This window comes from Salvelinus namaycush, chromosome 2, assembly GCF_016432855.1.
Source record: "Salvelinus namaycush isolate Seneca chromosome 2, SaNama_1.0, whole genome shotgun sequence".
Classification (NCBI taxonomy): domain Eukaryota; kingdom Metazoa; phylum Chordata; class Actinopteri; order Salmoniformes; family Salmonidae; genus Salvelinus; species Salvelinus namaycush.
Window position 1 is genome coordinate 19976775 of NC_052308.1, and position 27420 is coordinate 20004194.

Here is a 27420-nt window from a genome sequence, read left to right on the forward strand (position 1 = left end):
TACTTAAAGAAAGAATCTTTGTCCAGTTCGAGGTGAGTATTCGCTGTTCTGATAACCAGAATCTCTTTTCGGTCATAAAAGACAGTGGCAGAAACATTATGTACAAAATAAGTTACAAACAACGTGAAAAAACACACAAAATAGCACAATTGTTTAGGATCCCGTAAAACGGCAGCCATCCCTTCTGGCGCCATTGAACCATCTCATATCTGCTCGAGAAGAGAATACTAAACCTTTTGACACCTCTGAAAGGTAGACATGTTTAAATTCAACAGCCAACAAGACCCTAAAAAAGTGTTTTGATAGTGAGTCTGAGTCTTACCGAGGTAGTTATCGTCTTCTGGTTTCCCTGAGTAGCTGTGTTGACGAACATCAATATTTGTAGCACCACTGGGTATTCTCACCACTTCGTTGTATCCTGCAGCACAACAAGCAGAAGAGAACTCAACGTCTCTGAGTGGACATGACTAAGTTAGTGGTCATTATAAACTGGGTGGTTCGAGCCCTGAATGCTGATTGGCTGACAGCCATGGTATATCAGATCGTATACCACGGGTATGACAAAACATTTATTTTTACTGCTCTAACTACGTTGGTAACCAGTTTATAATAGCAATAAGGCACGTCAGGGGTTTGTAATATATGACCAATATACCACGGCTAAGGGCTGTATCCAAGCACTCATTGAGTCGTGACTAATGACTAATGTAGCTGGAAACGGCAGATTTTTTATGGAATATCTACATAGGCGTACAATTAGCCTTTTAAAGTGATAAACTTGGATTAGCTAACACAACATGCCATTGGAACACAGGAGTGATGTTTGCTGATAATGGGCCTCTGGACGCCTCTGTAGATATTCCATAAAAAATCAGCCGTTTCCAGCTACAATAGTCATTTACAACATTAACAATGTCTACACCGTATTTCTGATAAATGTTATGTTATTTTAATGGACAAAAATGTGCTTTTCTTTCAAAAACAAGGACATTTCTAAGTGACCCCAAACTTTTGAACAGTAGTGTATAACGGGCTAATGAAAAGCGTTCAGTGACCCTTTTCAGCCATTGTGATGATGCGTAGTTTGAACACCACGACTGGCCCTAGGCTCACCGTAGCGCACCATGTTGAAGGTGCTTGCCACGGTCTTGCACGAGGAGTTGTCACCGCCACACACACCACACTTATCTCTCCTCGCCTTGGAATTCAAGACATGGTCACATCCCGCTTGCTGCACAAGGTATGAGAAGGAGAATGGAGAGGTGGTTAATGAGGAAAAGGAAGTGGAGGAGGAAGAGGTGAAGAAAGTGGAGGAGGAAGAAGAGGAGAAGGCAGATAATGAGAGGGAGGGAAAGGGGGGTATAGGACATGAAAGGATAAATATCCAACTTGTGCTACAACATAAAATGCATCACTCTCACTTTCATTTGCTTGGCAGATTCTCATTGATAAACATTGATGCAGCTAGGATTTTAGTATTTGTGAGATAATGTAACTAAAGTAGTGGCATTCTTATGAAATCCTGTACTGTACTCTGCAACACTCTGCTAGCCTGCAGGGATAAAAACCATATGACCAAAGAAAATAGTTGCCTAATACACAGAACCTAACCCGGTTAAGTGTGTTAAGTCCATATCAGTGTAACACATCTGACAGGAATTCTCTATCGTAAACAGCACCAAAGTGAAACTCTATTCTGATATAGTTGGGTTTAGTTCAAGTTCCCTCTAATAGGGACCTCTGTGATCAATATTCTTCTAATTTTAAAATAATGTCATTATTATCTTATTACTGTTATGAATGGTATATTAGGTTAGCTGTCAGACTGAAGCTGTTAAAGGCTGTGTGTCAGTCTCACCCTGCACAGGCCCTGCACACAGATGTCGTTGGTGTCGGGGCCACATGGCGTGCCGTCGATGACCCGATCCCTGAGCTGATAGTAGGCGGTGCTGCCAGCCACCCTGCAAAACAGCTTACAGCGATCCTTCATCTGAACTACAGGACAGGAGAGGGAAGGGGAATGGTGAAAACAGTCCACTGACCACATTAAAGGGGCTAATGAATTCAACCATATGGATGCTCTAACAAGTTTACTTAGCGTCCTCAAGCTGGATCACATTGATTCACTGAGCACTCAGAGTGCTATGAGCACATCTACAGGAAGCCTTAGTTTACTTACAGCACCATTTCTAAAGGTCTAAACAGTCCAGTACATATAGAGATGTTTCTCTGTGTTAGAAAGATGCAAAAACCAGAAGGTGTCAAGAGAGAGAAGATGTTCTTACTTCCGCTGTACTTGGGTACCCAGCGCACATTAGGAGGTAGACCGTTGATGTTGAAGTGCCGGCCGTCGAAGGCTGCACACTGCTCCTCTCTGAAGTCTCTCTTCTGCTTGGAGCAGGGCTCTGAGTTACATGAGCGGAACTTCATCCTGCGCCCCACACAGTACTTCCCCCCGTTCTTGGGCCTGGATGAAGGTGGTAAATAAATACATAGTCAAATCTTGTACTCTAGGATTGATATGGAAAGAATTCATTTAAGGAGGCTTGATGGTATGGTACATTGACCACGGTAGCTCCAAGGGAGACACAGTCCAGTAGATGTGCATGACTACAAAGGCTGTGCTTACATGGGTTGGTTGCACTCGCGGTCGGCGATTTTGATGCCCCCGCCACACGTCCGCGAGCAGGAGCCAAACGGAGACCAGCCTCCCCACGCCCCCTGCACTGGCGTGGCATCGTGCTCTTTGGTAATGCACTGGCCATGTTTACAGTGCTGTGGAGAGAGAGAGAGAGAGAGAGAGAGAGAGAGAGAGAGAGAGAGAGAGAGAGAGAGAGAGAGAGAGAGAGAGAGAAAGAAAAGAGAAGAAGAGCATGAGATAATGAAACCTTAGCCTGCACACTGGCAACACATCTATCTGAAAGTACTTCACAACCTCCTTTGATGTTAATCTGGGAAAAATTACAAAACGAATGGAAAAAGACGGAACCCAAAAAGACATCCATTTTAAATGTGTCTGTCTGAGGGTAAGTAAACTCAAAGGGGAAGATATGTTTCAGGTTATAGCGGAGGATCCATTTTCGTTGGCAACAACAACTGCATTGTAAAAGGCGGCAGCCTCAGCGTTGAAGGGTTGAGCAGGTTGGTTGGTTTGTGTGCAGGAATACAATGTGTAAACAGAGCAGGCTCTGAACATGTGTGCTGTGGGACCTCAGCTATTTTATGTCAGACAGACAGCCAGGAAGTGAAGAATTTGGTAGAGGGCCTAATTAGAAGCTACACTAAACCAGTAATGGATAGGGAAATCTCCACAAGCCTCTATTCACAGCTCTACCATAAGCCTATTACTGCCTCATAATAATACCAGCTCTGGAGAAAACAAATCCATCCTAATCCAAGTTCCAAATATGTTTGAACAAATGGAGGGATTTGGAGCAACTACCACGTGCGCCCCACTCATGTTCAATTATGAGTTTATATCGAGTTGTCATTGGTAAATTGATTTTATGGCAGGCTTCTCTGAACTTGTTGTTTTATTTTGTAATTTGTGCTTTTGATGAAATAATAACAGATTTTATAGTCATGAGTCATTCAAATAGCAGCGGTTATTGTGGTTATTTATGGGGTGTTTTTGACAGTTCATAACATTGAACATTTCCAGTATGCTCCAGCATAGTGATTAAGCTGGCTTGGGGTGTATTTGAGTGTGTTTGTATGTTCATGCACAGGCAAATTAAACTATTTGATTATATCTCTCGCTCTCTCTCTGTGTGTACACACTACATAAGTATCTGGTGCTAGTCCCTCTTATTTTCCCACTTTTAATTTGATCTTTCTCTTTATCTCACCCTCTCCAATTATCACAATCTGTCCATTTTCTTCCTTCTCCCTGTCAGATCCCTATATACTGTGGTAGATCTCTCTGCTACTTACCTTTCCTGGAGAGCACTCTGTTCCGTCGGCCCAGGGCATGTGTTGGGTCCTGCAGCCCCTCTGGGCCCCCTCTGGGCTGGTGCACCACAGCCTGCGGCACTGGACCTGGAGAACACACACTGTTACCATTCCCCTGCCTGAGCCCCATCCACAAACACAGACACAGTGCTGTATACTCTTGTATCTCTTACAAGGTGTGTTACCTTTAAACAAAACCTGAAGCTAATCCCTGAGAAACATCAAGCCAAGTGGCTTGCAGGGCTTCACAGGAGGTGTAGCATGTAAACAACATATTTAACACATGCAGAAGGCCTAGCTGAGAGCCAACTGGGACAGCAATTGGATATTACATAACAGATTAAGGTGACTCTAGTATAGAATGTCTGGAGTCATAGACTACAGTAATGTAGGACTAGACAGTGAACTGAGTGTCTGGGTACTTTCTCGTCTTTGACAGACCAACGTACAAAACATGACATTTTAATTCCGCATGGTGCATTCTCTTACCATATATGGGCACACCTGTGTCCCCGGCCCAAATATCAATTCACATTGTTTATTGACATTGTATATCCGTCCAGGCAGCTGCTGCGACAGACTGTATGGCCTAGAAATGGGCTCATCAAGTAAGCACTCGCCATACCCTGTGCTATTAAGAAATAAAAATAAAATGACTTAAAGAAAAAACAAAAAAAACAAAGACACAAACAGACAGAAAACACACTCAGTACAGGTGGACAGGCAGTATTCTGTACAATAACAGAACCACTACTGTAATGTATGTACAGTACTACAAGGCTATTGCTATGAAAACAATACCTGGTTCTCTACAAACAAACATATCTGGAAGTATTACAAATTCCAAACATACACTCACAACACAGAAGTAATGTTGTTTCCCTTCAACCCAGAAATGTCCAGATACCAGTTTTGGTTGAATAGTTGACTGGTCATTTAACCCTTACTGCGATAAGAGCCTGGTGCTACTAACGCTAACGACAATAACACTTCTCCATAATGACATGAATGTCTATACTAGAAAACAATGTCCTTTACATACTCAAGGAACTCTGTGATGTATTTCCTGCTACACTTGGACCACATCCAGGGGTTAGTGTAGTGGTTGAGTGTGGGCGCCATCACATGCTGCTGTATTTTAACCCCCTCCTCTTTGCACTTGTTGCTGTCATCATGGGGCATGTTGAATCTGTCAGGGGGCCAAACCACAAGTGAGAACATATATTCACCACAACACACAGGTCTAACCCTCTAACCCACCATCAATAAACCTACATGTTGGGCTGATTGCTAAGCTAACTACTAAACCTCATCCTTTAGGCAACAGAATGGTAACACACAGGGTTAACTGACTGAGCTGGTTGGGGTTAACATTAGCAGCTGGTCTGTGCCGGGGCCAGTGTCTAGGAGAGTAGGGTCAGAGGGGATACTTATTATATAGTACGGTAGTTCTCTCCCATGGTACTGTACTGTACTGTATGGCACCTCTATGGTACAGTATGACAGGTACTGCATTCCACAAGCGTTGTCGCTAAGCAGACTTCAGCAGCGGTGTCACCGCTTGACGCCAGTAAGAATGGAATTCAACAATTCCACCTTTTGTGTGTGTTGCAAAAAAATTGTATTTGTCTTTAACACACTTGTTAAAGTCAGTAACAGTCTCCAATGTAGTGGCCTGGAGTTGTTTGGCCAAGCTGGATGAAGGCTGGTTGGCGCATGCTGACTTGGGACTTTTTACATGCTGACTTAGGTCTTGGAGCTTAGAAAGATTTTGAGAGCAAAACCAGGGCCATACAAGACACTTGCCTGAGATAGCATGACAAACTAATACAGCTGCAAAATTGCGATTACATGAAATCAATCAAAGAATAGAGAGCATGCTGTACTCACACATGGCCCAGTTCATGGGCGATAGTAAACGCAGTGCTGAGTCCATTGTCCTCACTAATACTGCAACTTCTGTATGGATCACACACTGTACCCAGCTCTGCAAGCCCTGCAAACCAAGAGTATAATCATCATCATGTTTGTTATTAGAGCATTGTCATCCCCATCATCACCTTCATCATCATTACATTGTCATTAGCACCCTAAAAAGCAGCATCATAATAAGTACATCAATATTATTATGAAACTGTCACCAATCAAACGTTATGTTGCAGTCTATATTGCATGTGTCTAGAGAGCTCCTCTTACCTAATGTGTCACACTTGTCCCGCGCTCGACAGATGTCCTGCCTGTGAAAAACACACAGATGGAAGTTATGTCACTGGTTTCACACCCCAGAATCCCATTGCACTGTGATACCAGAGAATAAATAAAAGACAACATATTACAGCGAATTCTGGGGGTAGCCCCAACCGTGGCTCGAAGCTAGGACTGTCAACACAACACTTTAGCCGTTACCCCGAGAGATGGTGATGAGAATGGCTGTCGTGGTGGGAGTGACAGTGTACCTGGTGATGAGAATGGCTGTGTAGTGGTGGGAGTGACAGTGTACCTGATGATGAGAATGGCTGTGTCGTGGTAGCAGTGACAGCGTACCTGGTGATGAGAATGGCTGTGTAGTGGTGGGAGTGACAGTGTACCTGGTGATGAGAATGGCTGTGTCGTGGTAGCAGTGACAGCGTACCTGGTGATGAGAATGGCTGTGTAGTGGTAGCAGTGACAGTGTACCTGGTGATGAGAATGGTTGTGTCTTGGTAGCAGTGACAGTGTACCTGATGATGAGAATGGTTGTGTCTTGGTAGCAGTGACAGTGTACCTGGTGATGAGAATGGCTGTGTAGTGGTGGGAGTGACAGTGTACCTGATGATGAGAATGGCTGTCTCATGGTAGCAGTGACAGTGTACCTGGTGATGAGAATGGCTGTGTCGTGGTAGCAGTGACAGTGTACCTGGTGATGAGAATGGCTGTGTCGTGGTAGCAGTGACAGTGTACCTGGTGATGAGAATGGCTGTGTCGTGGTGGGAGTGACAGTGTACCTGGTGATGAGAATGGCTGTGTAGTGGTAGCAGTGACAGTGTACCTGGTGATGAGAATGGCTGTGTCGTGGTGGGAGTGATGATTCTCATCTTGGTGATTTTGCCTCTGTTGCCAGATACAGAAGTTCTTTAAAGTGGTCTGTGCATTGAAGGAAATGGTAGGGCCATCCTACAGAGAAGAGAGGTTTACAGTACTGAGAACAAGGGAGAGGTTTACAGTACTGTAGTGTGCTTCTGGGGCTGATGAATGACTGCAATGCATTGTATTTCTCTGAAAAGGATTAGGATTAGAGTTAGTGTTGTAATCTTACCAGCTCATTGTTGATTATGACTAACTTCACAATCACAATGTTAATAAGATTTCCGATGCTGGGATCCTTGTAGATGGAAGACACCTGAAGGAAAAGATTATAGACAGAAAAATCAAGCGTGTTTTAAACATCAATACATTTCAGTATCCAACATTCATCAAACCCTTTAGGAGTGTACTCAATCAGTGGTTCAGACATTCAAAATCAACATGCAGTTCTAAGGAGAAGAACCTGGTCTCGTTGTCTTGTTTGAGAGGTGTATTATGGCTGCACTCAGATCCTGTAGCGAATGCAGACTGCCAAGATCAGAATATAGGCCAGGCTAGCTACCCCCTAGGTTCTCAGCCACAGACTCCTGAGGAGGCCTTTTTATGAAGTGGCCAGGAATATGCCATCTATGTGACATACCTGAGCTTATTTTTTCACTTTCATCAAAGCTGTCAGACAGGTAAACCTCATGCTGCCCCTCTCCTGACCGTTCGAACATGTTTGTTTACTCCTGCCATGGGCCTTACCCTCTGAGCCCTCCGCCTGCTGCCCATGGCCTGGGACACAACAAAATGCAGCCCCACTCCCCTACAATCAAAAAGGCTGGTTGGCCATTGGGAGGGTGGTTAACTGAGCAGAACTTACGATGGACATTAACGTGAGAATGTAGTGCTGAAGGTTGCTCCCGTGATGTTCCACCATCTTGCTGTCTGCCACCACCATGACTTCTACAAAGCGGGGATAGGAGAGGAAGCGCTTTGATCTCCTGTGAGGTCCTGAGTCACCGCTGCTTTCATTAGCCGGCCGTCTGCTGCTCTCTCTTTCTGATCTGGAGAGGGGATCGGCAGACAGGCTCTCCAGGTCATTCAGCATGTCGCTACTGCTGGCCATCGGACGTCTCCTCACCTTGTCCCTGTTCCTCTTGTGTCTGTGTTTCTGTACTGGAAAAGAGATGGTCAAATGAATATAATACTCTCAATATAAAATACAAGCTTATACGGCAAGCTTGTATGACAGGCTATTGCATTTATCAGACAATAAACTGTCATTCTCTTCCTAGAAAGTAGGGTTCAGTGGTATCCGTTCCTGTCCCATACTGGGATCTACTGTATTAACGGCAGTGCACACAAGGGGCGGTATTTCTTTCCAAGCGTCATTTCTTTTGACGCACCAAAAAAAATTTGGCAGCAGGGATCTTGATCCAAGAAGGACTTGATTGTCTCTGTTGTAACCAATAAGCTTGATCTGGCAAGCTAGCCACTTAACTAGCAAGTTAGCAAACCAAATGCATAGCTGGAGCCCTCAGCAGGAGATGATTTATTTGGCAAATCTTAGATAGTTAACTTAAGCAGTGGTGTAGCACGTATCCCAGAGCTTTAAGGGCCTGCAATACATTTTGGATTTTTAAATCAATTGTTTTGACGGTATTGAAAACAATAACGTCAGTATTTCAAAGTACCCCGATATACAGTATATAGAGTATACCGCTCAAGCCTACTTGAAAGCACAGTTTTTCTGCTACTGGGCATGCTTGTGAATGCATACAAAGTGAATATGCTACTGCTTTTTGTATATTATTGCTGAAAGAATGAGACAAAACAAATGTGTTGAGGTCCAAGGGCCTGGAGAGAGAAGGAGTGGGGAGGACAGGAGGAGAGATGAGGGGGTGGGTTGCGTTCACTTTAGGTAAGTCTGGCACTCGGCCAAGCACCAAAGATGGAGCAAAGCCCCAACATCTCAAGGAGGAGCACCAAGGATGACTCAGGGTGACTTCTGAGTATGATTTTAATCTTAACATGACAACCAAATGTAAGGGAGTAGCACAAATACCACTCCACTCTTCTTTTCGACCCCGTCTAGCACAAAAGTTGAGCTGTTTCTGCTACCCATGATTCTTATCAGACTGAAAGATATAACCTTTTTGAAAATCCAGAGCTACAAAGGGTCTTTGTAAAAGCTTGCACAATGTTTTATACAGTGCCTTGCAAAAGTATTCATCCCCCTTGAAGTTTTTCCTATTTTGTTGTATTACAACCTGTAATTTAAATGGATTTTTATTTGAATTTCATGTAATGGACATACAGAAAATAGTCCAAATTGGTTAAGTGAAATGAGAAAAAAAAAAGAATGAAACCCCCCCCCCCGGAAAAGTGGTGGGTGCATATGTATTCACCCCCTTTGCAATGAAGCCCCTAAATAAGATCTGGTGCAACCAATTACCTTCAGAAGTCACATAATTAGTTAAATCAAGTCCACCTGTGTGCAATCAAAGTGTCACATGATCTGTCACATGATCTCAGTATATATACACCTGTTCTGAAAGGCCCCAGAGTCTACAACACCACTAAGCAAGGGGCACCACCAAGCAAGCGGCACCATGAAGACCAAGGAGCTCTCCAAACAGGTCAGGGACAAAGTTGTGGAGAAGTACAGATCAGGGTTGGGTTATAAAAAAATAACAGAAACTTTGAACATCCCACGGAGCACCATTAAATCCATTATAAACATTTTTAAAGAATATGGCACCACAACAAACCTGCCAAGAGAGGGCCGCCCACCAAAACTCACGGACTAGGCAAGAAGGGCATTGATCAGAGAGGCAACAAAGAGACCAAAGATAGCCCTGAAGGAGCTGCAAGGTTCCACAGGGGAGATTGGAGTATCTGTCCATAGGACCATTTTAAGCAGTACACTCCACAGAGCTGGGCTTTACAGAAGAGTGGCCAGAAAATAAAAAAATAAGCAAACACATTTGGTGTTTGCCAAAAGGCATGTGGGAGACTCCCCAAACATATAGAAGAAGTTACTCTGGTCAGATGAGACTAAAATGAAGCTTTTTGGCCATCAAGGAAAACGTTATGTCTGGCGCAAACCCAACACCTCTCATCCCCACAGTGATGCATGGTGGTGGCAGAATCATGCTGTGGGGATGTTTTTCATCGGCAGGGACAGGGGAAACTGGTCAGAATTGAAGGAATGATGGATGGTGCTAAATACAGGGAAATTCTTGAGTGAAATCTGTTTCAGTCTTCCAGAGATTTGAGACTGGGACGGAGGTTCACCTTCCAGCAGGACAATGACCCTAAGCATACTGCTAAAGCAACACTTGAGTGGTTTAAGGGGAAACATTTAAATGTCTTGGAATGGCCTAGTCAAAGCCCAGACCTCAATCCAATTGAGAATCTGTGGTATGACTTAAAGATTGCTGTACACCAGCGAACCCATATAACTTGAAGGAGCTGGAGCAGTTTTGCTTTGAAGAATGGGCAAAAATCCCAGTGGCTAGATGTGCCAAGCTTATAGAGACATACCCCAAGAGACTTGCAGCTGTAATTTCTGCAAAAGGTGGCTCTACAAAGTATTGACTTTGGGGGGGTGAACAGTTATGCACGCTCAAGTTTTCAGTTTTTTTGTCTTATTTCTTGTTTGTTTCACAATAAAAAAATATGTTGCATTGTCAAAATGTGTTTTAATTTTAATTACAGGTTGTAAGGCAACAAAATTGAAAAAATGCCAAGGGGGGTGAATACTTTCGCAAGCCACTGTTTTCATCCCCACTTTTTCAAAAACATATATGAACTCAAATTAATTTTCAGGTCATAAAATCTGGGATGTAACACACACACACACACACACACACACACACACACACACACACACACACACACACACACACACACACACACACACACACACACACACACACACACACACACACACACCTATGAGCAGTGAAATGTCTTGCATATTACTCAACATCATTCAGATTTATTTTCATAGTAATTAATACTTAAATGTTTGAAGTTGGCATCACTTTCCTACAATACAATTTACACATTGTCTTCATGGTAGTGTGCCTATCGTGTTTTCTTATCAAATGATCACAGGAAGTACAAGAGTCAACAGGAACTTGTAGAAATAAACTGAGATTCGGCGATACTAGGAAGAACTTCCAAAATGGTTGTCCTGTGCATGAGCTGAAAAAGTACCCAGTTACAGGAAATTAGACGTAAAATGCATCAATATCCTGCCCTTTGCACTTGAAAACTTGAATAACCTCTGACTTTTTGGACATACTGCTTTGTGGTGTGCATAGCATCTGCATACAACTCTGTGTAATCAGTTGTTCATGTGAAATTCCTGTGCCACAATGTGTTTGACTGAAGGATGGTGAGATCATAAGAATGACTGGTTACATTTACATTGACTTTCAGATACTGTATGTCAGTCACTAAAGAACCACTCATAAATTGTTATATCTGCCCATGAAGGAACTTCACTGGACTTTATGCAAACTGGAAACCATATACCCTGAGGCTGCATTTATTGTAGCTGGGGATTTTAACAAAGCTAATTTGTGAACAAGGCTACCTAAATTCTATCAGCATATCGATTGCTGTACACGAGCGAGTAACACGCTCGACCATTGCTACTCTAACTTCCACAATGCATACAAGGCCCTCCCCCACCCTCATTTTGGCAAATCTGACCATGACTCCATCTTGTTGCTCCCCTCCTGTAGGTAGAAACTAAAATAGGAAGCGCCTGTGTTTAGGTCTATCCAACTCTGTTCTGACCAATCGGATTCCACGCTTCAAGAGTGCTTCGATCACGTCGACTGGGATATGTTCCGGGTAGCCTCAGATAATAACATTGACATATACGCTGACTCGGTGAGCGAGTTTATAAGGAAGTGTATAGGAGATGTTGTACCCACTGTGACTTAAAACCATTTGCGCAAAACTGGAAGCACGTACCACCGCATTTAATCATGGCAAGGCGACTGGAAATAAGGCAGAATACAAACAGTGTAGTTATTTCCTCCGTAAGGCAATCAAACAAGCAAAGTGTACAGAGACAAAGTGGAGTCGCAATTCAACGGCTCAAACACGAGACGTATGTGGCAGGGTCTACAGGCAATCACGGATTACAAAAAGAAAACCAGCACCGTCGCGGACATCGACGTCTTGCATCCAGAAAAATGTAAAACTAATTTGCGTGCATTGAGGACAATGCAGTGCCACCGACGCGGTCCGCTGCCAAAGACTGTGGGTTCTCCTTCTCCGTGGCCGACGTGAGCAAAACATTAAAGCATGTTAACCCTCGCAAGGTTGCCAGCTCAGACGGCATGTTTAGCCGCGTCCTCAGAGCATGTGCAGACCAGCTGGCTGGTGTGTTTACGGACATATTCAATCAATCCCTATCCCAGTCTGCTGTACCCACATGCTTCAAGATGGCCACCGTTGTTCCTGTTCCCAAGAAAGCTAAGGTAACTGAACTAAATGACAATCGCCCCGTAGCACTCACTTCTGTCATCATGAAGTGCTTTGAGAGACTAGTCAAGGATCATATCACCTCCACCCTACCTGTCACCCTAGACCCACTTCAATTTTCTTACCGCCCCAATAGGTCCACAGACGATGCAATCGCCATCAGACTGCACACTGCCCTATCCCATCTGGACAAGAGGAATACCTATGTAAGAATGCTGTTCATTGACTACAGCTCAGCATTCAACATCATGGTACCCTCCAAACTCATCATTAAGCTTGAGACCCAGGGTCTTGACCCTGCCCTGTGCAACTGGGTCCTGGACTTCCTGACGGGCCGCCCCCAGGTGGTGAAGGTAGGAAGCAACATCTCCACTCCGCTGATCCTCAACAGTGGGGCCCCACAAGGGTGCGTTCTCAGCCCCCTCCTGTACTCCCTGTTCACCCATGACTGCATGGCCATGCACGCCTCCAACTCAATCATCAAGTTTGCAGACGACACAACAGTGGTAGGCTTGATTACCAACAATGACAAGACAGCCTACAGGGAGGAGGTGAGGGCCCTCAGAGTGTGGTGTCAGGAAAATAACTTCTCACTCAATGGCAGCAAAACAAAAGAGATGATCGTGGACTTCAGGAAACAGCAAAGGGAGCACCCCTCTATCCACATCGACGGGACAGCAGTGGAGAAGGTGTAAAGTTTTAAGTTCCTCTGTGTACATATCACCGACAAACTGAAATGGTCCACACACACAGACAGTGTGGTGAAGAAGGTGCAACAGTGCCTCTTCAACCTCAGGAGGCTGAAAAAATGTGGCTTGTCACCTGAAAACCCTCACTAACTTTTACAGGTGCACAATTGAGAGCATCCTGTCGGGCTGTATCACCGCCTGGTATGGCAACTGCACCGACCACAACCGCATGGCTCTCCAGAGGGTGGTGCGGTCTGCACAATGCATCACCAGGGGCAAACTATCTGCCCTCCAGGACACCTACAACACCTGATGTCACAGGAAGGCAAAAAAGATAATCAAGGACAATAACCACCCGAGTCACTGCCTGTTCACCCCGTTTCCATCCAGAAGGCGAGGTCAGTACCGGTGCATCAAAGCTGGGACAGAGATTGAAAAACATCTTCTATCTCAAGGCCATAATCAGCCACCACTAGCACAGAGAGGCGGCTGCCTACCTACAGACTTGATATCATTGGCCACTTTAATAAATGGAACACTAGTCACTTTAATAATGTCAGTTTAAGAATGTTTACATATCTCGCATTACTCATCTCATATGTATATAATGTATACTGTATCCTTCACTATCTATTCTTTACTATCTATTGCCGCTCTGTCACTGCTCATCCATATATTTTATACTTACATATTCTTATCCCATTCCTTTACTAGATTGTGTGTATTAGGTTTTGTTGTGGAATTTGTTAGATATTGGGTTTTGTTGTGGAATTGTTAGATATTACCTGCTGCACTGTCAGATCTAGAAGCATAAGCATTTCGCTACACTCACAATAACATCTGCATGTGACCAATAAGATTTGATTTGCAACATTCATTCACAACTTCAAACCGTTTTTACTGTGTTTCCTCAGTTCTATGAGCAAAATGATGCCACTGCTTTACACCAAAGTCTAAACAAGCACAGTAGTATGGTCATTGGTCATGACTGTAATTGTAAAATGACTATAATAAGTTCCTATTGCGAATCATATACTGAACTTTTGGGATATAATACTGTAATTGAGAGACAATTATTATCCTTCCTTGCTTATGTCTTTGTGAACTTGTTAGTCTGGATAACGAGGGGTGTGTTATCAGGCAGACTGAGACACACACACACATTTGTTTACACATTTAGCAGCTCTCAACAGGGAGTCCCATCCTCTCTCTTCTCCTCTCCACTCAGAGCCATCAGACACCAGGTGAAGGTTGAGTCTGTCAGCTGATCAAATGGCTTACGTAATGAAACTGACTCAGCTCTCTCGCGCTCTGCTCTCTCTCTCGCGCTCTCTCTCAAAAAAAATCATCAGAACAAAAATCTCCATTGCATCTCTCCTCTCATAATTTCATTGTACCTGATGTGTCACAAGCAGTGTCCTCCCTGGCTGCCTCTTTCTTGGGTGCCTTCTTCCTGTACACAATATGAGGTTTGGTGTGTTCTTCTTCATAGTGTTCTCCATTGTAGCTGTGAAGGGGCTCCACAAAAAACTCCCCTTCTGGTGACCTGAAAGTGCCAAGCTGAGGGGGATAAAAAAGGAGGAATCAGAATTGTTTGAAATAACTGCAGTAACATTGGAGCGTGGATTCGTACTGCATGGACACAGTCCAAAGCAAAGATTAGTTGAAATGCTCCTTGCCAGGGCCCCATTGGCTAGGCTTTTTTACACAGCTATTCATTTGATGAGAATGTGTTGAAATACATGTATTTGCATGCATATTAGTAAAATGGTCCCTGAAAAAGATAGGGAGAAGGAGAAGAATGAGGCCTATGATGCTTATCAGAAAACAATGCAACTATTATTGTTTGTTTCTTGGCACAGTTGGTAGACTTGGTGGAAGCCTTGTTGCATTTCACAAAGCACAGGCTGCACTACTAGCGAACTTGGAGGTCAAAGATACACCAGACAAGCAAAGTACAAAGCTAAGCAATGTGGAAACAGCACTCATTTCTAATTTAGATTGAGTTGGACAATGCTGCACTGGGTAATGCTACCGACCAATAGGGTGGCCCAGAGTGAACCTTATTCTCCATGAAAATGCATTTCATTGTTTATGTATGAGATTGAAACCACCTCAAATTAGGGAAAAGGGAATCTCATAAATATACTGTAGGTATGCTAAATGTAATGACCATCGGGAATATTCACCATTGTGCTCACATGTAAACAAGATACTGTATAATGACAACACTAAGTATTGATTTAGTTGTGGGAGCCACTCTCATTATGACGGAGGATGATGACTCATGTAATATTAAAATGCAAAGTGGAATTGAAATGAGAAAGTGGTTTATTCATGGTAAGTGGATATGATTCATAATTTATCAGTGTGCATATACCTACTTCTGACTGTTTCCCTGTGACTAGGTCCAGAGCAACTTACAAGTCCTTGGATGTATGAATAAATAGACTATAAATGCTTAATAATTTTCAACTTTTAACAGTGCATTTTATTGGCCTGAATCACACCCAGACCAACATTAACTTTGCTTTCTTTCAATGTGAAATGATATCCACAAGCATACCAACTAGGCCTACGGTGCAGGCAAGCCCCATTTGTTTGATTTGTGATGACGTCAATGATGTTCACATCAGGCAGTTAGTTAATAACTGTTATCAATCTGTAAGTATCCCTAGGGGACTTCTCCTCAGAGGTGTAAAGTACTTAAGTAAAAATACTTTAAAGTCGTTTTGGGGGGTATCTGTACTTTACTTTACTATTTATATTTTTGACAACTTTTACTTTTACTTCACTACATTCCTAAAGAAAATTCTGTACTTTTTACTCCATATATTTTCCCCTGACACCCAAAAGTACTCATTACATTTTGAATGCTTAGCATGACAGAAACATTGTCCAATTCACACACTTATCAAGAGAACATCCCTGGTCATCCTTGCTGCCTCTGATCTGGCAGACTCACTAAACATGCATGCTTTGTTTGTAATTAAATACAAAAATAAAATGGTGCCGTCTGGTTTGCTTAATATAAGGAATTTGGAATAACGTATACTTTTACTTTTGTACTTAAGTATATTTGGGCAATTACATTTACTTTTGATACTTAGGTATACTTAAAACCAAATAAATATATATAATTTTTTTATCATGCTTTATTTAACTAGGCAAGTCAGAACAAATTCTTGTTTACAAGAACAAATTCTTATTTACAATGATGGCCTTTTAGACTTTTACTCAATTTGTATATTACTGGGTGACTTTAAGTTTTACTTGAGTAATTTTCTATGAAGGTATCTTTACTTTTACTCAAATATGACAAATGGGTACTTTTTCCACCACTGCTTCTACTCCACAACGTCATGCATGTATGGAGATTATGTTCGGAGTCGGACTGAATCGTGATGACGTCAGCACCACTGGCGCTCCCTCTTCACTATTGTGCGTAGGACGTCACCAGCGACCGGAGGAGCATGCATGCAGTGAATGATGGATGAAGTGGATGAGCACGAGAGAGGACTTCTATGCTCGAGTCTCGACGTGATTTATCTAAGCAGCTCGTTTTAGATTGTCAGGGATACAAGAGCTAACATAATGCCTTATTCTCACTAACAGTCACCAATTGCATGTTGAACACAAATCCACAAAACTGGACAGGCACGCTTTGTGCAGAAGTAGAAATGCACTCCGTTGCCAGGGAAAGGTTCCCCTAATGTTCTCATGTTGCCATAGTATTATTATGTGAACAGCTACATAGTAAACAATTGGCATTACAGTATCATATCTAGTCATACAACATGTGCGCCTATCATAGTGCAGACTAGAGAAACATTCTAGCACACTGTATGAAGGGAGGGCTACTCAACGTGCTTGGACTCACCAATCCAGAGCAGAGACTGATGACTGCGGTGTGCTGCGTTTGAGCATTCACATGTCCTTTATAGAAGCAATGCTGATACTCCGTATCCTCCTCCGCCTCCACCTCCGGTGTGAAATCCGTTATGTTACTATCGGTAAGTGCTCCTAGTACTGTCACAGTGTATAGCGGAGCAATAAATCCGGACTCGAGTGTCAGGTTGAGGTGATAGCTCTGTCCGAAAGCAGATATTTTGTAATGGATTGTTGGAGAGTCCCATTGATCAGAGGAGTTGCCAGGGATATCGTCCACACTCCGCCGTTTCCTTTTGAAGTGCACGCTCGTGGGAAAGTTGTCACCGGCTTCATTCACTCGCGCCGGAGTTACAATCTCGTATGCGCCAAGCTGCTCAGACACTTTAGCTGGTGAAAAAAGCCATGGTTTAACGGCTATAGCATAAGCAATGATAATAAATAATAACAATAATAATAATGTTATATGAGTTAATTACGTTTGCCCTGTGAAATGAAGCCATTCAAGAAACATAAGACCATTATACATGTATTGTAAATCATGTGCTTTGCTGATCCTGAAAAAAGTCATTCATTCTCCATCTGCCGGTTACAAAATAACACATCACAGGGTAAAAATGTTTTTGGGGCAGGTCGAAATACTTTACCTTTTCTTGAATTCAATAGCGATTTCTCCGTGGATAACACTACATTCAAAACGTCAGGGAGAAATAGCAGAAACCCTAGTCCCCAAAACAGCACATGCATGATTGTCCACGTTAAGTAGAGAGCAGCACCCCCGAATACAAGTATTCCTCTTGCACACAGCTGCTCCGGTCGCTCGGGCTTTCCAACGTATTCCAATTCTCAAGTGCTTGTGCATCTGCCACATCCAAATCGATTATGCTTGACTCTTGGTTGCTGGGGGGTTTCTCACCGGTAACGTGCGTTGGGTCGTGAGCGGTTCGCGGATCCCCTGGCGAACATGCATACTGCAGAGAGAGGGGCCAGTTGTAGGCTACAGACAGACAACTATGGTGGGCTGCACTGCAGGCACCAGACTGCCGATGTTGGGGCGGGTTTAGTGAAAAGGTAGGCTACATTACTGGAGCACGCCCCTCAACCAAGCCACTCCCGTTTCTTAGAGAGTGACTTGACAGACATAATTGACTTATTATTGTGGTATCACTGCAATTACTTGAGAAACATCTTCAATTATGATTGCTGGCGGTGGTGTTGCAGTTCTCCATGAAGAAACCATGAAGGTAGTAGCTGGATAAGCAATGAGAAATGTCAACATTTGAGTTAAAAATACATTATAATGGCATTGTTTACTGTTACTGATAGTCGCTTTATTAGGTCACATCCTCCTCCTGACATTAGCCTACATTGGGTCCTTTGTATAGACACCGCAGTTAAGCTCAAAGGGCTTCAAGCTACTCCACATTTAGCCTACTCGGGCTATTCTACAGATTCTAGCTCATTCACTGTGTCTTCACAAATGAGGATTGGGGGATCTACATTTAGAATTGAAAGTCATTGAGTTCCTTTAAATGTCTTCCCCAACTCTCTCTCACACACACACACACACACACACACACACACACACACACACACACACACACACACACACACACACACACACACACACACACACACACACACACACACACACACACACACACACACACACACACAAACACACACATAGACATCATCATATTATGCAAAGACACAGTTTGTTCTTCAACATTATCATACGTGAAAGATAAGTAGCCTAGAAGGCTCTGTCAATAAAATAGGATATGAGGAAATACGTTTTCACCAGGCAGTCATATTCTTGAGATTAAAACTAGTCTAAATATCCTTGTTACAACACAAACCAGGGCTAGAAGTACGCATTTCACTGGTCTCCTCCTCAGAGACCTTACGTAGTGATAAATGTTAGCAGATGGGACGTTACAGCTAAATCCTTTGGTACAATCAACACACATGACCATGAGAACCATTAACATGGTTTGCAGGTGCCCACCTAAAACAATATGTCACATTCACAGCCATTCACAGCCCGGTGCGCTCTGTTCCAGCTCTCCGCAGTTGCCGTGCTAGAGTGGTCATTCAGCCAGGACGGATAGTGCCGGCTCAGCGCTCCTGGTCTCCGGTGCGTCTCTTCGGCCCAGGATATCCTGCGCCAGCTCTACGCACGGTTTCCCCAGTTCACCAGCACAACCCAGTGCGGCCTGTTCCAGCTCCCCGCACTTGTCGTGCTACAGGGGGTATTCAGCCAGGACGCATTGTGTCAGCTCTAAGCTCCAGACCTCCAGTGCGCCTCCACGGCCCAGTATATCCTGCGCCGGCTCTACCCACTAAGCCTCCAGTGCGCCTTCATAGCCCAGTGCGTCCTGTGCCAGCTCTTCACACTCACCGAGCTAAAGTGGGTATCCAGCCAGTACGCGTTGTGGCAGCTCCACGTACCAGGCTTTCAGTACGTCTCCTCAGTCCGGTGAGACCTGTTCCGGCTCCACGTACGAAGCCTCCAGTGATGATCCATGGCCCGAAGCCTCCAGTGATGATCCATGGCACGAAGCCTCCAGTGATGATCCATGGCCCGAAGCCTCCAGTGATGATCCATGGCACAAAGCCTCCAGTGATGATCCATGGCACGAAGCCTCCAGTGATGATCCATGGCACGAAGCCTCCAGTGATGATCCATGGCACGAAGCCTCCAGTGATGATCCATGGCCCGGAGCCTGCAGTGATGATCCATGGCACGAAGCCTGCAGTGATGATCCATGGCACGAAGCCTCCAGTGTGGATCCCCTGTCCGGAACCTGCGGCGACAGTCCCCAGTCCGGAGCCTCCGGCGACGGTCCCCAGTCCGGAGCCTCCGGCGACGGTCCCCAGTCCGGAGCCTCCGGCGGGGGTTCCCAGTCCAGAGCCTCCGGCGGGGGTTCCCAGTCCAGAGCCTCCGGCGATGATCCACGGTCCGGTTCCACGGAGGCGGAGGGATCAGCGTGCGGAGCGGGGGCTACGTCCCGAACCTTAGCCGCCACCGAGGATAGATGCCCACCCGGACCCTCTCCTATAGAGTCAGGTTTTGCGGCCGGAGTCCGCAACTTTGGGGGGGGGGGGAGTACTGTCACGCCCTGACCTTAGAGAGCCTTTTTTCTCTCTATTTGGTTAGGTCAGCGTGTGATTTGGGTGGGCATTCTATGTTTTTTATTTCTTTGTTTTGGCCGAGTGTGGTTCCCAATCAGAGGCAGCTGTCTAGCGTTGTCTCTGATTGGGGATCATATATAAGTTGTCATTTTCCATTTGGGTTTTGTGGGATCTTGTTTTCTGTATAGTTTCTTTGCCTTACAGAACTGTGCGCTTTCGTTTTTTCACTTTAGTTATTTTGTTTGAGGGTTTTTTGACAATGAAAATCATGAACACTTTCCACGCTGCACTTTGGTCCACTCCTTTCGACGAGAGCCGTTACACAATAGCCCCATAGGAAATGGCTGTGGTAGGCTCAGAAAAACACACATTATAGCAAGGGATTTTTAGATGGAAAACAGTCAAACAAAATTATGATAGCCAGCCAGCTTGTACAAGTTCAAGCCTCTATTGATTCATTTTATAAATAATTACTTGTTGTCTTCTAAATGATGACAAAATCTGTAGGCAATTAAGGTCACAGTTATGAAAACTTAAGGACACCAAGGAGACCTTTCTACTGACTCTGAAAAACGCCAATAGAAAGATGCCCGGTGTCCCTGCTCATCTGCGTGAACGTGCCTTAGGCATACTGCAAGGAGGCATGAGGACCGCAGATGTGACCAGGGCAATAAATTGCAATGTCCGTACTGTGAGAAGCCTAAGACAGCGCTACAGGAAGACAGGACGGACAGCTGATCATCCTCGCAGTGGCAGACCACGTGTAACAACACCTGCACAGGATCCATACATCCGAACATCACACCTGCGGGATGCACAATCCCTCCATCAGTGCTCAGACTGTACGCAATAGGCTGAGAGAGGCTGGACTGAGGGCTTGTAGGCCTGTTGTAAGGCAGGTCCTCACCAGACATCACCGGCAACAACGTCGCCTATGGGAACAAACCCACCGTCGCTGAACCAGACAGGACTGGCAAAAAGAGCTCTTCACTGACGAGTCGCGGTTTTGTCTCACCAGGGGTGATGGTCGGATTTGCGTTTATCGCCGAAGGAATGAGCATTACACCGAGGTCTGTACCATGGAGCAGGATCGATTTGGAGGTGGAGGGTCCGTCATGGTCTGGGGCGGTATGTCACAGCATCATCGGACTGAGCTTGTTGCTATTGCAGGCAATCTCAACGCTGTGCGTTACAGGGAAGACATCTTCCTCCCTCATGTTGTACCCTTCCTGCAGGCTCATCATGATATGACCCTCCAGCATGACATGCCACCAGCCATACTGCTCGTCCTGTGCATGATTTCCTGCTAGACAGGAATGTCAGTTTTCTGCCATGGCCAGCCCAGATCTCAATCCCATTGAGCACATCTGGGACTTGTTGGATCGGCGGGTGAGGGCTAGGGCCATTCCACACAGAAATGTCTGGGAACTTGCAGGTGCCTTGGTGGAAGAGTAGGGTAACATCTCACAGCAAGAACTGGCAAATCTGGTGCAGTCCATGAGGAGGAGATGCACTGCAGTAGTTAATGCAGCTGGTGGCCACACCAGATACTGACTGTTACTTTTGATTTTAACCCCCCCTTTATTCAGGTACACATTATTCAATTTCTGTTAGTCACATGTCTGTGGAACTTGTTCAGTTTATGTCTCAGTTGTTGAATCTTGTTATGTTCATACAAATATTTACACATGTTAAGTTTGCTGAAAATAAATGCAGTTGACAGTGCGAGGACGTTTCTTTTTTTGCTGTTGTTAACGGCAGATTCTTTTAAATACCTACAATCTCTCCAAACATGCAGTAGTAAGACAGGAACCATGATCCCTCTAGATCTTCTTGCTGTGTTGGACTTATGAACAGACAGTAAAACACACTATTATTAAAATGCACTGTGGGCCCAGTACAGTGGTGGATCCTACATCCAGTAACCTTAACCCCTTTAAATGTAACCCATCAGTTACAATTATCCCTTTCCCAGAACTCTCCATAAACCTTTTTATAACAGGGGTCTTGGGGAAGATACAAATATCTATATTGCCACAAGGCATCACATTCAGCTTTAAATACAATGGTGGTGGTGCAGTAGACTTGGTGGTTGGCAGTTGACTTGCTGGTTGGTAGTTGACTTGGTGTTTGGCAGTTGACTTGCTGGTTGGTAGTTGACTTGGTGTTTGGCAGTTGACTTGGTGGTTGGTAGTTGACTTGCTGGTTGGCAGTTGACTTGGTGGTTGGTAGTTTACCTGGTGTTTGGCAGTTGACTTGGTGGTTGGTAGTTGACTTGGTGGTTGGCAGTTGACTTGGTGGTTGGTAGTGGACCTGTTGGTTGGTAGTTGACTTGGTGTTTGGCAGTTGACTTGGTGGTTGGTAGTTGACTTGCTGGTTGGCAGTTGACTTGGTGGTTAGTAGTTTACCTGGTGTTTGGCAGTTGACTTGGTGGTTGGTAGTTGACTTGGTGGTTGGCAGTTGACTTGGTGGTTGGTAGTTTACCTGGTGTTTGGCAGTTGACTTGATGGTTGGTAGTTGGCAGTTGCCTTGGTGGTTGGCAGTTCACTTATTGTATAGTGGGATTTTGTTTTTGTCATTGTGCTGTTCTGAAGAGGCTGTTTAGCTACTGTTGGCCTCACTCAACAGACTGGTACTCACAGACCCGGTAGTTATTCTCAATGCACAGTCAGTGGATAGTCACTGAGGTCAACGGAGCCTGGCCTGGCCTGCAGGGACAGTAACAGGCATCTGACAGCATACAGAGGGCAGCCTCCTCATGACAGTGTAAACTTCACTTCCCCTCCAGTTCTGATGACAGGCGATAAGGACTGGAAAGCTTGAATGGTGGCTAAATCCTGGCCTGGGTTTTCAAAGAGAGAAACATAATTGCTATGCTTTTAACATCCCCTCCCCGTATGACTAACTTCCTTGGCATACTGAACTTGTCTTCATTATTGGGCGAGGTCCATGTGTGCTGTTTTTTTTAATTTTACTATTATTTAACTAAAGAGCGACAGATTTTTACCTTGTCAGCTCAGGGATTTGATCTAGCAACCTTTCGGTTACTGGCCCAATGCTCTAACCACTAGGCTACCTGCCGCTACCTGCCATTGTGATTTGTCATCCATAGTATTCAGTGCTTAGCAGTTCTTCTGTTCTTTGGTTTTATACAAATAGGGCTGATAGGAGAATATATACTTTTTATTCACATGCATTGACAAATGGCTATATGCTGCTGCCTACATTACATCTTTGTATGAGGCACAAGGCTCTAACCTCAGTAGCCTCGTTGTCCTTTCCAGCTGGGATCCTGTCAGGGGACAGTTGTTGAGAAATACGCTGGTTTCTATTTACTACTGTGACACACCGGGGGGTATTGACTTTTTCACATAATATTATTCTCTGTGAGAAAATGGTAAATTGCCTTTCCTCGGAACCGCGGCAGTTGAATGGAAAGGAGTCAAACGTGGTTTCCAAACTTTCCAAATGTTTGATGTGTTTGACAACATTAAATGTATTCCGGTCCAGTCATTACAATGAGCCCGTCCTCCTATAGCTTCTCCCACCAGCCTCCTCTGGTCTGGACACTGCCCAAGTAGTAGTGCAGCGCTCAGGGGGTCTTTCCTAAATTTTAATGCTTCCCAGATATTGAAGTTGCCTATGGATTGGCAACAATAGCAACATGCCAAAGCACATATTTATCAACAAATGATGATGTAATTTCAACAACAAAAAATGTATGTGATGACGTTATATCAACATGGTAAACTGATTTAATTTGCAAAAAGTCATGAACTTTTAGGAATTTCTTCTTTTTTTCACAAAACTTTAAACTTAAATCTAATGACATGGTGACATTTGTTGTTGATTTCACGTTGAATTCACTTTAGTTGACAACTCAACCCAATGTAAATTAAAGCTAGACTTTGAAACTACATCTGTACCCAGTGGGATTGGATGTGCAACACACTAAGAAAGCCTCCAGTTATGTAGTCTCCAAAAACCTCTCAACACTTCCACCAAATCCTCTGTTTACATGTCCAGTAGGGCAAATGAAGACTTAGTGAGTCATTCTTCTCCTGCTGAAGGTTTCAGAGGGCATGTATTATTTCATAACATGGACACAGTGGACTGTGGCGCTGTGGTGTGGTGGTGGGGACAGGAGGTGGGGAGGGGTGTAACACCGCAGTTTGGAGACAGCACATCCAAGCACCCCGTTTGACTGGAAATGGATGTGACAGACCACTTTGGAGAAAGTAGTAGTATCAGTTCTGTATGTCATCAGTTAGCAGCACTGGGCCTGTTCCCCCTCTCACTTGTCGTCCCATGCTTAACAACACGATGACCTAATCACTCTCAGCTGTGAGAGAAATTGAAAAGATAACCTAACACCCTTTCCAGCCCAAGCCAGTGTATTGATATGAGGCAGCTGGAGAAGGAGTGTGAGTGTAAGAGAAAGAGAGAGGGAGTAGGGGGAGGCGTGGGGTTATCAGCACCTTTCCTCTAGCTCAAAAACAGCCTTTATTTTAGATTCCTTACTCCAAAAATGCTGGATGTCAAGAGGAGTAAAAGGAATATAGCAGAAACAGTGTTATTTATCTCTGATCCTTTGATTGGGCGCCAAACATGGGACTGCAGATGGAAATTAGCTGCTAGCTAAGTCTTCTCTCAAGTGTACTCAGACTGTTTTTGTCCCTGCTCAAATAATTGTCCCTGCTCAAATAAACTTAATAAATCAATAGAATAAATACAGTGCGATAATTTGTCCTAAATTAATTATCGTTGTGAGCACTGTGTGTTCTGTTTCTCATGCCAGGTCAGCTCCCGAGTGGCGCAGCGGTCTAAGGCACTACATCTCAGTGCTAGAGGTGTCACTACAGACCCTGGTTTTATCCCGGGATGTATCACAACCAGCCGTGATCGGGAGTCCCATTGGGCGGTGCACAATTGGCTCAGCGCTGTCTGGGTTAGGGGAGGGTTTGGACTGACTTGACTAGTTAAAGAAAGGTTCAATTAAAATACGTCAAAGTAGGATAGTTTATAGGACCACATAATTCTTATCCTCAATAATTTAACTTCATAATACAGAAGTGATGCTTCTAAACTTTAAAAATACATTGTAGTGTCTAAGACATTTTAATTCCATGGTCTCTTGAATGACCTTAACTAGATGAAGACAGCACAGACCTGAACTGAGCATCACAGTAAACAGGGTGTGTACAGTACAGGAGCGGTTGGAGGGGCACAGGGTTCTCTTTAAACCCACAAATCCTGCTTAATTTCCCCCCCACTGCTCCAGCTGCCTGGGCCCTGCTCCTTTGTCATATTAGATATAGTTTAGTGTTCTGGGTCAGGGGCTCTATTCTGTAGCTGTCAAGGCCTGGAGAATAAGCTGGCCTGGGTCCCGCTGGCAGCCCCACTGTGTCAGGGCCCGAAAGGGACCGCCAGGGGCCGACAGGGACCACCAGGGACCGACAGGCTTACTGCAGATGACAGTTGCACAGCAGTGTGCACGGGGCCCCTGCTGGATGGGAGGGAACAAAACACAATAGAAATGATGACCTTTCCAAGTCCAACCAACGCTCATGTCACACTTAGAGTGTTCACTTAAAAGTAGGAAGAAAGTAGAAAAAAGTTTCCGGTATGTTGTATAGCTGCACATAAACCATTTTCACTGTTGATGGCTTGAACACTTTTGACCTTGTGCAAGACTTGCAATTGTAAGTCTTAAAAACCAACATTGAGTTCAATAGTGTCAACTGGATGGGAGCCATTGATGGGAAGAGTAGCCGCATAGACAGTCTGTTGAAGTGGGCAGGGATACATTGTCTTAGCCTAATCTTTCAGAGCGCCCAGTGGATCTGCTGAATTACTGCTCACAAAGGAACGTCTCTTTCCCAAATCAGACATTTTGAATTCAATGTGGCTTGATAATGTGATTATGGTATTAACCCCGTAGGGTGAGTGGCACCAAGTGACGGCTGTGACTGACAGCGTGAAAGCTCCCAAACGTGTTACTATAACATCCAACCGCATGGGCTGCCAGGAACCTGGCCCGCTGTTAATGCTGTAACTGTAATGCAATTTCTTCACAGTTAAACAGACTAGAATTAAGTCAAACTGAAGTTTGGCACAATCACTTTGAAATTGTGTCTGATGGCAATGCAGTGATGCAAAGTGGGGGGTCATTGTTTCATTGGCTGGAAGAATTGATAAGAGAACAAGGATGCTATTGGTCAAAACCATGCAGTATTTGAATGTTAAACAGTTTTTCATTCCATGGAGGTGATGAACCACAGATATTTAACTCTTAAACTATAAACAGTACAGCTTGGCATATACAAAAAGCATAGAATTTTGGCCTGTCCCAGGCACGTGCACAGATAGAGATCTAGGGGTTCCTGAGCACCTGCACTTTTGCCCTCCTATGAAAAAGGTGCCATTTTAGATTTTACTTTTGGTCCAAAAAAAGTATCTTATTTTAAATGTTAAGAATTGCCCTTCTAGCTACTTTCTCATTTTTTAATCTAGGAAAATCCCCCCTGAAAATTCCCCTGCAGGTTTTTTAACCATTCAAACACAGTGGTGCTAATAACACAAAATTTGGTTTGATTTGATTTAAAGGCCACATCACCTAACTGCTGTCACGTCTACTCCCGCTCCTCCCCTCCAGCGTTCAAAGTCGCCGGCTTACTAACCACCGGTCCTGGCATTCGTCATTACACGCACCTGCATGTCATCATTAGGCACACCTGCACTCCATTACTTCACTGATTACCTCCCCTATATCTGTCACTCCCTTAGTACCATTCTCCAGGCAGTATTGACTATGTGTTTCATGTATGTACGCTACTCGTGGTTCAGGTCCATGAGCCGTTTATTATTAAACTCGCCACTTGCTTCCCAGTGTCCACGTTACAGAATATTGCCTCACCAAATGGAAGCAGCAGGAAATCCGAACATCTCCCAGATGGTCGACTAACAGGATACTTACTTCGTAAGTACCACGACCAGCTGCATGGCGCAACTGGGGTCGGCTATGGAAGAGGTTCTTCGCAGTCTCGAACATGCCTGAGAGGCGTTGCCTTCCACTTGCGGAGGATACTCTTCCACCAGTCGACCCAGCGAGCCAGAACATCAGTCCAATCAGCAGTCCGCCCAGGTCAGTGATGCCCGTTTGTCCCTCCCGAATAAATATGAAGGAACCCCATCTAAA

The 27420-nt window shown here is 44.4% G+C and overlaps 1 protein-coding gene across 1 annotated transcript in view; it reads right to left on the reverse strand.

The window, feature by feature from the left end:
- adamts9 (ADAM metallopeptidase with thrombospondin type 1 motif, 9) overlaps window positions 1-27420 on the reverse strand; it is a 107880-nt gene that overhangs the window by 23971 nt on the left and 56489 nt on the right. Inside the window, exons 5-19 of the mRNA XM_038964332.1 lie at window positions 17077-17474; window positions 14594-14756; window positions 7880-8175; window positions 7247-7330; window positions 6980-7104; window positions 6148-6188; window positions 5842-5947; window positions 4994-5140; window positions 4441-4582; window positions 3934-4038; window positions 2630-2775; window positions 2286-2467; window positions 1859-1995; window positions 1114-1231; window positions 323-418 (exon numbers count right to left, since the gene is read on the reverse strand). Coding sequence (XP_038820260.1) covers window positions 323-418; window positions 1114-1231; window positions 1859-1995; window positions 2286-2467; window positions 2630-2775; window positions 3934-4038; window positions 4441-4582; window positions 4994-5140; window positions 5842-5947; window positions 6148-6188; window positions 6980-7104; window positions 7247-7330; window positions 7880-8175; window positions 14594-14756; window positions 17077-17474 — 2286 coding nt within the window. The remainder of the gene's footprint in view (window positions 1-322; window positions 419-1113; window positions 1232-1858; window positions 1996-2285; window positions 2468-2629; window positions 2776-3933; window positions 4039-4440; window positions 4583-4993; window positions 5141-5841; window positions 5948-6147; window positions 6189-6979; window positions 7105-7246; window positions 7331-7879; window positions 8176-14593; window positions 14757-17076; window positions 17475-27420) is intronic.